The 15,102-nt window shown below is 33.9% G+C and overlaps 1 protein-coding gene and 2 long non-coding RNA genes across 3 annotated transcripts; 1 reads left to right on the forward strand and 2 right to left on the reverse strand.

Moving 5' to 3' along the window:
* Positions 1 to 4,162: 4,162 nt before the first annotated feature.
* On the forward strand, positions 4,163 to 6,678 carry LOC121777442 (2-alkenal reductase (NADP(+)-dependent)-like). The gene is made up of 5 exons (XM_042174705.1): positions 4,163 to 4,584; positions 5,080 to 5,257; positions 5,560 to 5,726; positions 5,861 to 5,943; positions 6,297 to 6,678. Exons 1-5 carry the CDS (start codon positions 4,357 to 4,359, stop codon positions 6,676 to 6,678), a joined length of 1,038 nt encoding a protein of 345 aa, XP_042030639.1. The 5' UTR covers positions 4,163 to 4,356.
* LOC121777444 lies at positions 5,982 to 6,690 on the reverse strand. Its single transcript, XR_006045504.1, has 3 exons — positions 6,574 to 6,690; positions 6,274 to 6,459; positions 5,982 to 6,115 (listed from the first exon to the last, which is right to left on the reverse strand). It is a non-coding gene; the product is annotated as an uncharacterized LOC121777444 (long non-coding RNA).
* Positions 6,691 to 10,598: 3,908 nt separating this feature from the next.
* LOC121777488 lies at positions 10,599 to 14,545 on the reverse strand. The gene is made up of 2 exons (XR_006045511.1): positions 13,651 to 14,545; positions 10,599 to 10,795 (listed from the first exon to the last, which is right to left on the reverse strand). It is a non-coding gene; the product is annotated as an uncharacterized LOC121777488 (long non-coding RNA).
* Between the last annotated feature and the right edge of the window lie 557 nt (positions 14,546 to 15,102).

The raw sequence follows: 15,102 nt of genomic DNA on the forward strand, positions 1-15,102 counted from the left end.
TTTTAGTAAATTAAGATTTACTAATCTTTTTATAGCATTTAGATTTATATGTCCCAATCTTTTATGCCATAAATCAGAGCTCTCAAGCAAATAAGAGGATGTGTCATATTCCTTATTGCTTAATCATTTTCCACGGTGAATGACTGTAACATTCAGCTCAAAAAGCCCATTCACTAGGTGACCTTCACCTATGAATTTTCCATTCTTGGTCATTATAACCTTTTCGAACTCAAATTCTAGTGAAAATCCATGATTTACTAGAAGTGAGCCTGACACTAAATTATTTCGGATGTCTGGGACATGCAGCACATCCTTGAGGGTAAGAATCTTTCCAGATCCTAATTTTAGGAACACATTACCCACACCAACCACCTCAGAAGAGGCTTGGTTTCCCATACGTATTTTTCTACCTCCAACTGATTTGTAAGTAGAAAAAACGCTTCTCTCAGAGCACACATAACATGTGGCACCCGTATCAACAAACCATTCATTGGGATTGTTACCATGGTCCACGTCGGAGACCACTGCGATCACCTCGTGATATTTGTTGTTTATAACAACACGTTCAAATAATTTGTACAGTATTGTTTCAAACAATAAGTACACAATTATATTGAACCAAATGTGCATTGGTATATTCATCAACTCATGCATCCCAAGTAATACTACCAAATCTAAATTGGTCTTGCTCGTCAAAAGACAAACGATAAACATCATTCTCAAGAGAATAGATCTCAAGGAATTAACCACTCCATAGCGCAACCACATTGCGACAGTTTGTTGCTTATTCCAGCTTTGAATTTCATGTTTCCTCCAGCTTCGGTCGACATGATTTCAACAAGAGTACAATATGGCTTTTATAATGGTAAGTCTCGACATATTCGTCGGCGACATAATACCATAAGGCAGTTGATCACAAGTGGCATTATCTCAGTTGACTATGTAAAGTCAGTGGATAACTTAGCGGATCCATTAACAAAAGGTTTAAACCGTGATCAAATGCAAAAATTGCTAAAAGGAATGGGACTGAAAACCACATCTTAAAAGATGAGTATAGTGGTAACCCAACCATACGATTAGAGATCCCATGGGATTGGTTCAATGGGAAAACGAAGCTATACAAATCTAGCTGTAACACTCAGAAGATTTTAATCTTCGCCCATTCTTTAGAAAGCATTGAGTGTTGTAACCTGCACGTGGTAAGAGGTTAAGTCTTTTGACTTTTAATGATTCTTGAAATCTCAAGGAGATGCAGTATGGCAGGATACTCATGAAAGAATCACCTATGTAAGTGAGGAGTGAGGCCGCTTCGTGTGTGTGAGTCACTTATGAATTCCAAAGAGGTGTTCCACGGCCGAAACGGACACAAACGTGAGAACTGATGGAGTTGAGACAATATTGTGTTGATGCTATTGACTAGGCATACACCAAGGAGGAATAGTTCAAGGCATCGCGTCCACTAGTCCGCCGGTATGTCCGATAGTGTTGACTATGGAAGGTTCAAAACCACAAGTTACCTCTCCAAATACAGTATCGTTTCCTGAGAACTGAGCAAAAGAGTCTGCATACATGCATTTGTGCCTGATGTTGGTTTGAGCTTACTGCGCTCTAACCAATGTGGGGGATTGTAGGAAAAACATGTGGGAAATTAGAAAGGACTCAAAACCTTTCCTTTTCCTAAGTCTTTTGGCTTTTCAACCTCCAAGTGTTTATGAGGTGCCTTAAACCCGAGACCTCTCGCGTGGCCACTCCTAGCCTATAAATAGGCTTGTTTTGAGAGATGGAAGATACACAACACAACCTACAATCATTCTCTATTCTCTCATAGCTCAAGCACTCTAGTTCGCATCTTAGGAGCATCGCATTGCTCGGTTCTCGCCTCCAATTCAAGTTCGCCGGAGCCTACGAGTTTGAGGTGCTTCAACTCAATAGGAGGAAAGTCGTTTCATCTTTGGGGACATTACGCCAATCCGTGAGCACTAGCCGGGGCGTATTTCGTCTTGCGATTGTTGGAAATATTGTAGCCTTTACACGGGAAAACTCTTGCTATTACAAAAGAACAAACTAGAAGGTAAATATAATAATATAAATTACAACGAAAGTAAAGAGATGCAAACTATAGTATTCTTCAAGTCGAGTCGAGGTATCCCTCTCTCCGCAAGACGAAATACGCCCCGGCTAGTGCTCACGGATTGGCGTAATGTCCCCAAAGATGAAACGACTTTCCTCCTATTGAGTTGAAGCACCTCAAACTCGTAGGCTCCGGCGAACTTGAATTGGAGGCGAGAACCGAGCAATATGGAAGATACACAACACAACCTACAATCCTCATGCCGTGGAATCCCGACGCCTCTCACGTCCTTATCTCTGTCACGATCCATCTAGCCCCTCGCTACCTGTTGTCGCTGCTGTTCCGCCTTCAACTCCACCAGCACCGTCGTGCTTCCCTGACGTCAGTAGAGATGAGGGCGAATTGTTACACGATGACCCGCCCTCACCGGCCCTAATTTTGCAACTGTACAACCCATATATTAGTGAAGAGGATGAGACATTGCTAGAAGATAAAGAGGAGGATGGTTCTATTGGTGAAGTGGAGAAGATAATCGCATCGTTCAATGTTGCTAAAATGTCATCGACGGATGTTGAGAATTGTTGGTTTGAGAGAGGAGGTGCTCCATGTTTGAGCGTTCTGAGAGGTGTGAACAAGCTTTTCGTTGTGGCATGGAATTTTGCCAACAACATTAGGTCTCCTTTGTTGATTTTTGACAAAGGTGATAAAGGGAGACATTCAGTTGTTCGATACGTGTTTGATCCAGGAGGAGACGCCTTGCTAAAGCTTTTGCTTTCAACTCTCGTCAATGGTTCGTGGTTCCCACCTTGAGGACAAGGTGAATTTCAACCGTGGGGGAGTTGATACGATCATATCTCAATTATAATCTATCTTCTGATTTATATGACTTGATAAGTTAATTAAATTAAAAGATATGAAGATACTAGTAATAAATAAAGTCTCCAGTGAAGATAGATTAATGGGCTATGGGCAGTTTTGTATTTAAGCTCATTGAGCCCAACTACCCCTTCTCATCAGTAGGGCTGGGGAAAAATACCGAAATACCGGCCTTATCGTACCGAAAAAATACCAAAAATACCAAATTTTTGGTATACCGTGATTTTCGGTACGGTATGATACCTTACTGAAATATTTCGGTAAGGTAAATGTATGAATTTTTATATACCGCGGTATACCTCGGCATACCGAAATTTGATATATACCGTAAAATATGAATATAATAATATATAAAGTATTTTATATATTTTTAAATTATACAATTTATTGTAAAATATAATATAATATGAATAAAATATACTAGTATTTAATACCCCGTATATTATTTAAATTACTATAAAATATAAATAGTATTCAAAAAACTCAAATGTTCAATTTTCATTGATATTGAAAGTAAGGTATACCGCAAAAGTATGGTATATCGAACTTTGGTACGACATACCGAAAATGAGGTACGATATCGGTATGAAAATTCTCCATACTGAAAATAAGGTATACCGAAGTTCGGCATACCGAAAATATTGGTAAGATAAAGGTATGATTTTTTCGCATACTGAATTTACGGTAAGGTATACGGTATGGTGGTTTCGGTAAGGTATACCGTACCTACCCACCCCTACTCATCAGCCGTTGCATATCTGCAATTCTTTCTACATCGCGGGGTCGAAGACTTGAAGCACAACAACAGAAGCTTGATTCTGGCGGTATTCATGGGCCGGCGGTGGAGTGGGTCGGCCCCCCTGGACCCCAATCGCCGTTCATTCCTAGATCTTGTTATATGTTTTGGTCCATATTAAAATAGTTTTGTTAATAAGTAATGATTAATTAATCTCACATTAAATTTGGATTGACTTGAATAACAAGATAAATATGAATCAAAATATATAAGTTAGGACCAAAAGCGAACACACTTGATTGATTATTAATGTATAGGACAAAATATGTTTTTATAATATACGAGCCTAATTTTGTTATTCTACCTAGTTGACAAAATCTTTTAACAATGGACCAAAATATCTTTTTAAATAAATATGTGAGACAAAATTTAAACTTTAGTCAAAATACATAAATAATAAGTCAAATATTGTGCCGCATTTTTACGAAAAAATGAATGTTTTGAGTTTGTTAAATAAATACCCATCCCACCCTACTGAGTATTGAAAACAACATTACAAATGTTGTGAGTGAGTTTGTCAAATTAGTAGGAAATGTTGTAGGAATAGTGCTTTTCTAGGGCATATATAAAACAGTGAAGCTGAACACCAGAATTCTCCCAGAATTAAGGCAAAATGGGTGAGGAAATTAGCAACAAGCAAGTGATACTCAACAACATTGTCAAAACATCTGTGAAAGAATCCGATATGTCGCTTAGAACTTCCAAAATTCAGCTCAAAATTCCCAGCGGTTGCGATGGCGCCGTTTTGGTGAAGAATCTCTACTTATCCATCGATCCTTTCATTATTAATCGCATGAGGCCGCTCGAGGGCTACTATATTGCTTCTTACACGCTGGATTCTGTAAGTTCAGTTTTTTTTAATGAAAATTTTCTTGTTGAAATTAATTTTTTCTTCTTGTTGGAATAGAATTTGTTATATACGTGTTGATTTAAATTGGGGTACTTAAATTTTTTTATTTTATTAAAAAAAAGATGACTTATAATAAAATATTGTGTAGATAATCTCATTGGAATATAATAGTATTGTTTTTTTATGAATAGTGGGAAGAAATAAAAATTGTATCTTTCTATAGTTAAAATGTTGGTTATGTCTTTTTGAGGTTCTTGTTTGATGAATAGTTTGAGATTTTGGGGAGAAAAATAAAAAATTGTATCTTTCTATTGATAAAATGTTTGTTATGTCTTTTTGGTGTTTCTCCAGAGGTCTTGTTTGATGAATAGTTTGAGATTTTTGGGGAAACAAATAAAAAATGTTATCTTTCCATTGATACAATGTTGGTTGCATCTTTTTTGTGTTTCTGAGATTAGTTGATGTTTGACCTTTTTCTGATGACAGCCTATTTCTGGATATGGAGTGTCGAAAGTACTGGATTCGACTCATCCGAATTTCAAGACGGGCGAGCTAGTTTGGGGGTTTACTGGCTGGGAGGAGTATAGCCTTATTAAAGATCCAATCCTATTGTTTAAGGCCCCTGATAAAGATTTACCCCTCTCTTACTATACAGGGATACTTGGTGAGTTTCTCGAGCCCATTGTGATGATCAACTTATTTAGCTTCTAGCCTTTAAATTTCACGTTTGATTCCTGCTTCCTAGTTCTGAGGTAGAACTAGTTGTATATCTATTTATGTATCCAATTAAACTGTTAACGAAACACGTTGCTGATGAACTATGAACTATATATGCTTGAATTAGGAGGGGAATAGATTGGGAAATGTTGGATTTGTGGTGTGTATCTTGATAATTTCTAAAAAACAACGATAGGAGATATACGAACGTGAGACTGAAAATCAACGCGTTTTGTGTTATCATTTTAGGCATGCCTGGCATGACAGCTTATGCTGGTTTTTTCGAGGTTTGCTCCCCCAAAAAGGGGGAAACTGTATATGTGTCTTCTGCATCCGGAGCTATTGGTCAACTCGTTGGTCAGTTTGCAAAGACCGCAGGTTGTTACGTTGTTGGGAGTGCAGGGAGCAAAGAAAAGGTCAGAATCTAATGGCTTATCAAAAACTTATTAGATTGTTGGCTAGATTGGTTGTCGATTTATGTGTTATTTTTCTTCCGTGGCAAGTTTATGTTTCGCATTTGATGAACAAGTCGGCTGTTGCATTGATGAAGGTCGATCTCTTGAAGAACAAATTCGGGTTTGACGAAGCATTCAACTACAAAGAAGAGCAAGACTATAATGTAGCATTGAAGAGGTGACCTTTTGCCTCCCTATGATTTATCATTGCTATAAAAATGCGTATAAGAATAGTTAGTAATTTAACACACTATACACATATTTATGTTCTTATACAAGAAAAGAATCCTTTTGTATCCAACACAAATTTCATAAAAACTACCAAAAAACCGCGAAGTTTGGTAAATCAGCTGAAAAAACCACGAAGTATGGATCAGTTTGCAATCATTCCACGTTTGTGGATAACAAATCCAAATACCTATATAATTTTTTTGGTTGGTTTTTTGAAAGAATTTGACCAAATTTTATACTTTTTTCGGCAATTTATCGTTATATATATAATACTCACAAATTTGTGTGGTTGTTTATTAGGTACTTCCCCGATGGCATAGACATCTACTTTGATAACGTGGGAGGGAAGATGCTCGAAGCGGTGCTAAGCAACATGAGACTCCATGGCCGTGTTGCTCTTTGCGGGATGATCTCCCAATACAGCCTTGAGCAGCACGAAGGCATCCACAACTTGTTTAACCACCTAATAACAAAACGGATCCGTATGGAAGGATTTTTCGTTAGCAACTACTACGATCTCTACCCGAAGTTCCTGGAGATGGTTGTGCCTCTAATCAAGGAAGAGAAGATCACATACATCGAAGACATAGCCGAAGGCATTGAAAGCGCACCTCGGGCTCTCGTTGGCTTATACTCCGGTCGCAACGTTGGGAAGCAGGTGGTGGTGGTTGCTCGTGAGTAATTATGTTTTTCGCAGAGTGAATCATCGGAAATAAGGAAGGACTTAAATAAGGTTATAATCAATGTTTTAAAAACCGAACCGGTGAGTGAACCGGCAAAGCTACTAGTTCATGGTTCAACCGGTCAGACCGGTTTAACTACTGGTCGAACCGTTTTACTAATATAAATATATAAGTTAAATATATAATATAGAAAATATGTTAAATTTTGCAATGATAAAATATAATTACAAATACATCAAAAAAGCATTAAATTTTAACTATAATAAGTTATATATGTGAAATTATAAAATATAAAATTATGAAATATGTTGAATGATAAAATATAATTAATTTTTTTAGTAAATATATAATTAATGTAGACAAAAAGTTAATATTTTTATATAAAAATAGATAAAGATCATATCAGTTATCATGTATATATAATTAAAACATGAATTGTTAGTTAATTTTGGTAAAAAAATACTGTATTAATATCAAGAATTAGTCTATAATTAAATACTATTTTTGCATACTTAAAAGAAAATATAAAATTACACATGAATTATAAATTTGTATGGATAAAAAGAACATGTTTAATGTATAAGAATATATAATCTTTACAATACCATCAAAAGTTCATGCGGTGGAGTGGTAGAAGTGTTGGTCTTCTTGAGGGGAGGTCTCGAGTTCAAACACTCCAAGTAACAAATTTTGATATAATTTGAAAAAAAATGACATTTAATGGAAAAACTTGTTTTCGGTTCAACCGGGTTCAACATGCTACTGGTTTAAAGAGGTGAACCGGATTGGACTGCTTGCCGGTTCGCGATCAAACCGGGCGGTCCAATCCGATCCAATTTTTAAAACACTGGTTATAATCATGAATTATAAATATATAATCATAAATTTGATGTATTGTTATTAATTGAAACTGGAAGGACTTAAATAAGGTTAATCATCCCAAATAACACAATCTGTATTGCAATTTTATTGATTTTCAAACTATTGCACAAATTTAGACACAACACCTCCAATCCTCCATTTCTTATTTATCTCTTCCGCTCACTATTCATGGCTCTCATTATTTCATTTTCTATTTAATTTATTTATTATAAAACTTAATTAATATACGAGATTTCTGAATTTTAACTTCCAACGTCTCTGGTAGGGATGTCAATCGGGTCGGCCCAGCAGGTTTCGGGCCAACCCTACCCGAGTTATGGGTCAATCAGGCGCGAGCTAATCGGGCAGTGGTTTTTTTGGGTTCCGAGCTAGCCCAACGGGTTAATCGGGTTGCTACCGATAAATTTAACATGTGATCAATCCAATAAATAATGTTGAAAATTAGCTATATTTACAAAATGTAAAACATTTAATTATGATAAATTTGAGAGATATGCTTTAATTCAAACATAAACACGATTAAATACTAATATTTGAGATTTATGCAAAATTAAACATAAACATCAAGAAATTTTAAAGCATATTTTAGAATTTTAAATGTTTTTTAGTGAATTTGAAGTTTCTAATTTATTTCATCTATTATTATATTATTAAAATTTAGTATATAATTTATATATTTAATATAAAATTGAAAGTTATTTTTTAGTTATCTATATTATAAAATAATAAATGAAGTGTTTAATTAGGAGTCAAACAAATCGGGCTAGCGCTTTAGTTTTCGGGTCTGACCTTAACGGGTTACGGCTTAATCGGGTGTGGGCTAATCAGACTGTAATTTATCGGGCTAGAAAATTTCAACTCTAACCCTATAAAAAAACACAATCATACATACACACTGAAGCAGAGTAAAATGGGTGAGGAAATTAACAAGCACGTGATACTCATCTGCAGACGTTCGTGTTTTATGAATAGTTTGAGATTTTTGGGAAAGAAATAAAAACTGTATCTTACCTTTGATAAAATGTTGATCACATCTTTTTTGGTGTTTCTTGAATTTTTGATTCGATGAATCCACTAATTTGGCAACTCCATACCCCTCAATAACCTATTCATTAATGTAAACATTTGACAAGCAAAATAGTTTAAGTTATGAATTTAGTAATACATGTATAGGAATGTGATCAAATGCAAACTCTAAATATTGTACAAACATCAAACTATGATCTAGACCGTTAAAAAATATCAACAGATGATAAAATAATAGAAACAAAAAAACACAATGTCAACGGTTGATGTTGTTTTGATTGTGTTGGCATCAAAATCTTGAAATTTTACATTGTGTTGACACTGTTTTGATGTTATGTTGATATTGTGTTGAAAAGTTTAGAGTTTGTACAATATATGAATTTGCATTTTATCACTACCATACATGTATATCTGAAAAATAATTAATCATTGCCGTTTTTTTTGGGAATTTTAGGCATATTATGTTAATATATCCAATTGTCTGATAGAAGTATGCATAACTATGAAATCCCGGAAAAGCCCATGCTGGCATAATGTGAAGGAAAATGGAAAACGCGGACCTCACCGAGGGTAAAAGAGTCAATATAACTGTGCTCCATCTTCAGCAGGATAAATAGTAATTCTTCACCAAAAAGGCGCCGTTGGGAATATTCCGTTCGATTTTTGTGGTTTTCAGAATAAAATCTGATGCCTTTATCAAACCCTTCACGTAGTCTTTCAATACTATCTGCTTGTTTCCCTCCATTTTTCACTATGTCTTTGTTTTGTTTTTATTCTAAATTGAAGTGATTTGCTTCCTTAAATAGGGAAAACATTTATTGTTTTCGGGATGTCACACTCAAAGGCACACGATGTAAAATGAATCATGTATACTCTATTCTCTATTCCGCCTAATTTATAAAGGAATCTAGACGTCTAATATTATAAAATTTTCCAACACTTAGTTTTTCCACAAACATTAAAATTGGTCTAAAATATCACAAACTTTACATTTTTGTTTGTTATTTCGCAACTCAGCCCAAATATGATATCTTCGCAAAAATCTTATTATACGTAGGCAACCGTGAAATATTTTTGATATTTTAGATTACTTTTTAAGTTTGTGTGTTGAAAATTTATTTGATATGATATTTACACTTAGTTTTGCTTCCTGTTATGTGTTGAAAATTTGGAAATGCAATAAATTGAAAGGAATAATTTTCTTTAACCAAGCGTGAAATACGTTTATTTTTAGATGTGTGGGGATTGGTCCGAGGAGTACTATAAAATTGACCATGCTTGTGAAAAATAAATGTTGCAATTATTGCAGCAGACCTTGAACAACAAATGGCTGCGTAGGATAATACTAACATAGTACTAGTACAATAAATATCAATTATTGATCAACCATTGGCGGCGGATTCAAAATATAATTTGGATAGAAAATTTGTGTTCTCAACTTATAACATTTAGAACACTGCGATATTTTAGTTTAATTTAAGCCCACATAATGGTGGCTGAATTTAATCTCCATGTCGGGTCCAAGAGTAATTTCAATTTGATTGAAAGATGATAAAATTATAGTATTACGAAATTTCAACATGAAAATATTAATATTATAATATTATAATTTAAGAATAATGTTATTTTTGTGTATCTAACAACATCCCCTGTTGTGACTTAATGCAGAACATGGGATCCAAATCCGAACTATTCTGTGGTATTACTTTCACTCAAATTCAAATGTTCTATCTCTTTGACCCGTGAACTCAAGCGTCGATTTCTCTTGACTAGGTCATCGAGAAATTAGTTTTTTTTAAGAATTAAACAATTTAAAGCTTGTTTTCAAGGTCGTTATAACAGACATGGCGGTTCTGGGAGTCGACTCGAAATGCATCCGTGGATACTCATTTTGAGTGTGATTCTAGGCTTGCTCAATTTTTCAGCAAAGCAGATTTCATTGTCGCCTTCGATTTATTCTTCAAAGAAGAAGAAAGAAGTTTCTATCTCTTAGTTTCTAGTTTCTAACGTGTATAAAAACGGTAATTCTTTATTGAAGCTTACACGAAATATTTTAGATATACATTAATACACAAATCGATCCTCACCGTCCATTAAATCAAGATCAATAGGACCAAATTGATCAATCACGAGCCACAAGAACAACTTGCTTTCCCACATTCCGACCGGAAAAGAGTCCAACCAAAGCAGCTGGCGCAGCCTCAATTCCTTCAACAATTTCGAAATAATTTGATAATTAAGTTTAGTAAACTGAAATTCAAAACGTTCAGTTGATGATACTAAATAAAATGTGTACAACTTATGAATTTAACTTATTCCCTGAATATATTTAATATTCTAGTGACTTAGCTCGATATAGTCCATATAATTATTTTAATTTAGCCAAAATTCTAAATTATCGAAATTTTGGATAGAAAGGCCACCTCGTTCGTTTAATTTCCTTTACTTGAATTTCTTGCTCCGACCTTAACTGCGGAGATAACTTTTTTTTGGAAACATCACAACATAATTTACTAATTAGACTCAAGGACAAACCTACTTAAATTAGAATGCATGCCTCATAAATAATTTCCTTCTCTTACTTCACTTATCTTTAAAGAATTTCTAAAATTCTTTGATGCGTCTTCATCCAGTATTCTATGGCTTCAACTAAATTGGATCTATATATCTTTTACTTTGAAAATTTACTCTTAATCAAAACTCTAAAATAATTCACAAGATCAATTATTTTAGCTTAGTTACATCATTTGAAGAAATCATAAAAACATTAATTAATATAAAAATTAATGAAATCTTCTTTTAAAACTTAGGCAAAAATTTAATATTCGATTTGCTCCCAAAAGATAAGGAAATTTCGCTTCCCTTCAATTATTTAATGCAGCCGTTATTTTAAAAGAGTTGGGCTCATAATTGTTTCCTCACTCCCTTGGCCCAAGTAAATCAAAATAACCCACATATAAATATCCACTTCATCTCTCTCACCAATCAAACCGTAATCCTACTTTGATGAGAGAGAAGCTCCCACTTCTCGCTACCTGCTACTGCCGTCGCCGCCGTCCACAGCAGCCTCCAGCGGCATCTCTCTCTCTCTTCCCCCTCTCCCTCTCGCTCCTCTCTCTCTCGTCTCCTGCTCACGCCGCCGCCGCTGTGCATGCACAGGCGGCGGCTTCGGCCTCCTCCGCGCCTCGCACCGCCGGACACAGCCACAGCCGAGACCCCTCCCCCGCCGTGCGTAGCTCTCCGACAGGTAAAGTGAGTTTTGCTTTCTTTATTTTCCTAGGAGTTAAATCTCTTACAAGTTTTGTGTTTTAACTTTGTAGATTCGTAAATGCTGCTATTTTAGTGATGGATTTGTGGTGTGGGGCTGTCACTGTCAGTCTCCGGGCTGCCGAAAAGCCGTCACCGGAAATCCGGCAGATTCCTACTCGCGAGATAAGCTTTCTCATTCTTTCTAGTTATTAAGGCAGTAGGATTCTACTTTGATTCTATTTACTGAATTTGGTGAATTGTGAGTATTGACTGCTATTTGGAAGACTCAATGGTGAAATATGCTGTTTAAACTTGATGTGCCAGATTCTACCTCCAAATATATATATATATATATATATATATATATATATATATATATATATATATATATAGGGTCTTGTTAGGTTGAGATTTTTTAGCTTAATTGAGAATTGAGATGCATTTTCAGCCACTCATTTTGAAATGTCAACTACAAGTAGATTATATCAACTAAGGGTATTATCGTCATTTCATTTCAATAGCCAGAATATCAAATGTCAACAACTCGTATTAAAATGTCAACAACTAAAAAAAAATTATTTTTTTATTTTTTTAAAAAAATTTTAAATTTTTTTTTAATTTTTTTAATTTTCACGCGATGTCAACTACGATGTGTAGCCTGCACATCAAATGTCAATAGCCCTGCACATCAAATGTCAACAGCTTATAGTTGACATTATATGTGTATAGGTGATATGAATCATATATGTAGTTGACATTATATATGTGCAGTTGACATGAATTGTATATGTAGTTGACATTATATGTGTGTAGTTGACATGAATTGTATATGTAGTTGACAAAAAAAATAAAAATAATAAAAAAATAAAAAATCGAAAAAAAAATTTAATTTTTTTTAAAAAAATAAAAAAATATTTATTAAATAAAATGTATGATGAAATTACCATTCTGCCCTTTCACAATTAATTAATGTAAAAATATTTTCCATGTGGTAAATTCTGGACTACTCATTTAATAAAAATGAGTGGCTAATAATGCATCTCAATTCTCAATTAGGCTAAAAAATCTCAATTGATCACAACCCTATATATATATATATATATATATATATATATATATATATATATATAGGGAGATGATCAAAATAAGTATGTGTTTAAATCCAGAAATGCAGACCAAATCTCAGCCCTAGGATTAGATGATCTAATGGTCAATAATTAACCAAAAACACGGAAGGTCATAATTAAGCAATTTTAGGTCATATTATAATATTTGGATTTAATGCCATACTAAGATCGTTTTAGGTCATGCTTTGTTAGCATGACCTACAAATTACCTAATTATGACCTAAAAGTGCCCTAATTATGATATTGTTCTGCGTTTCTGTATTTAAATCCAGTTTTGCATAGATCAAAACCCTATATATATATATATATATATATATATATATATATATATATATATATATATATATATATATATATATATATATATATAGAGGGGTGTATTCATTTCCTTTTTGTATCTATTGTTTAATTGTTCTTTTTAATCTCAGCCCCACGATTTTGTCATCCGACGGTTAGATTGATGACACATATCATTTAATAATGCAGATTTTCAGTTGAATAATGTACACCGACTAATAATGCACCATTATAGTGTAATAATGCATATCATCACAACCATCCAATTCAAGGATCCAAGGGCTGTGATCTGATTGAAAATTGGACTGAAAAGCTGCGAAGGACCTTAACACGCCCCCTATATATGCATGCTCTTACATATATGAAAGAAGAGAAGGGTTTGGGATTTACCTTTTGATGTGGGCACAAAGAGTTGTTGGATTGGGGACTTGATCCTACAATTATCTGCAACTCTCCCTCCTCATACTCCTCTATTCTATGTGGTATTTTTGGAATGTTTAATTGTGATGGGTGGCTGTATTTGGAAATGTTGGGGTTTATATACTTGTTATTTTTAGGCCAAGTTGCTATCCAACTGAGGGAGGTTTAACTGCCTTAAAATCTCCTCAAGGATCTAATTTGGATCTATTTGTTGATCTTAGTGCTAAAATTTAAAATATAATCCACTTGTTATTATGCCAATCACTAGATCTCCTAATCTAATGGTTAAAAATTGGTCTTAATTTTAGATTGATAATTAATTGGCAATTGATTACTATCTCATCTTATTATTATTTAAATTTTTATAATATAACATAGCACTCGTATATAATATTCATACAATCAATGTGCAATGAAATTATTAAACAAAACCTACACTATATAATTAGTCATATAATTAATTTAATTTATAAGTATTTAACACTAATAAACTTGAAGTTATAATTACATGTTTTATTTGTCTAAATTTTTTGTATATATAAATAAAGAGAAAAAAGGTAATCGTCTAAAACCTAAAATCTATAATGGGTGACGTGATCGTTTTCTGTATTTATGTTTAAGATGATCTTGAAAATAATCATGAAAATTGATTAAATATTAAAATACATAACAATGTATGCATTATACATGGAATGAGTATAAACTTTCAATATAATTTAGAGTGATGGAACTATGAATATATTGTATTTACATTTGTCAAAAATCAATTGGTAGGAATACCAAATAGGATTGTCAGTGTGGTATGTCTTGACTATTGAATTTTATCCTTTTCATCAGCCGTTGCTTATCTGCAATTCTTTCTACATCACAGGGTCGAAGACTTGAGCACAACGACATAAGCTTGATTCTGGCGGTATTCATGGGCTGGCGGTGGGGTCGGTCGGCCCCCCTCGACCCCAATCGCCGTTCATTCCTAGATGTGGTTATATGTTTTGGTCCATATTAAAATACTAGTTTTGTTAATAATTAATGGTTAATTAATCTCATTTTGACTTGATTAATGAGTTAAATATGGATTGACTTGATTAATAAGTTAAATATGAATCGAAACATATAGGTTAGGACCAGAAGTGAACACAGTTTGATTGATTATTAATGTATAGGACACAATATGGTGCTTTAATATATGAGCCTAATTTTGGACTTTAAAATACAATTACTCCACCTAATTGACAAAATCTTTAAACAATGGACCAAAATATCTTTTTAAATAATTATGCGAGACAAAATTTAAACTTTAGTCAAAATAAATAAATAATAAGTCAAATATTGTGCCGCATTTTTACGAAAAATTGAAAGTATTGAAAACAACATTACAAATGTAGTGTGGGAGTTAGTCAAATGTAGTGAGGTTAATACCTA

The sequence above is a fragment of the Salvia splendens genome, chromosome 18, assembly GCF_004379255.2.
Source record: "Salvia splendens isolate huo1 chromosome 18, SspV2, whole genome shotgun sequence".
NCBI classification, from domain to species: domain Eukaryota; kingdom Viridiplantae; phylum Streptophyta; class Magnoliopsida; order Lamiales; family Lamiaceae; genus Salvia; species Salvia splendens.

Excerpts from the sequence above, each read along its gene's own strand:
- LOC121777442 (XM_042174705.1), top strand. The coding sequence starts at position 4,357 with ATGGGTGAGGAAATTAGCAACAAGCAAGTGATACTCAACAACATTGTC. Across the intron at positions 5,727-5,860 it reads GTGCAGGGAGCAAAGAAAAG|GTCGATCTCTTGAAGAACAA; the intron begins GTCAGAATCTAA and ends GCATTGATGAAG. Across the intron at positions 5,944-6,296 it reads TATAATGTAGCATTGAAGAG|GTACTTCCCCGATGGCATAG; the intron begins GTGACCTTTTGC and ends GTTGTTTATTAG.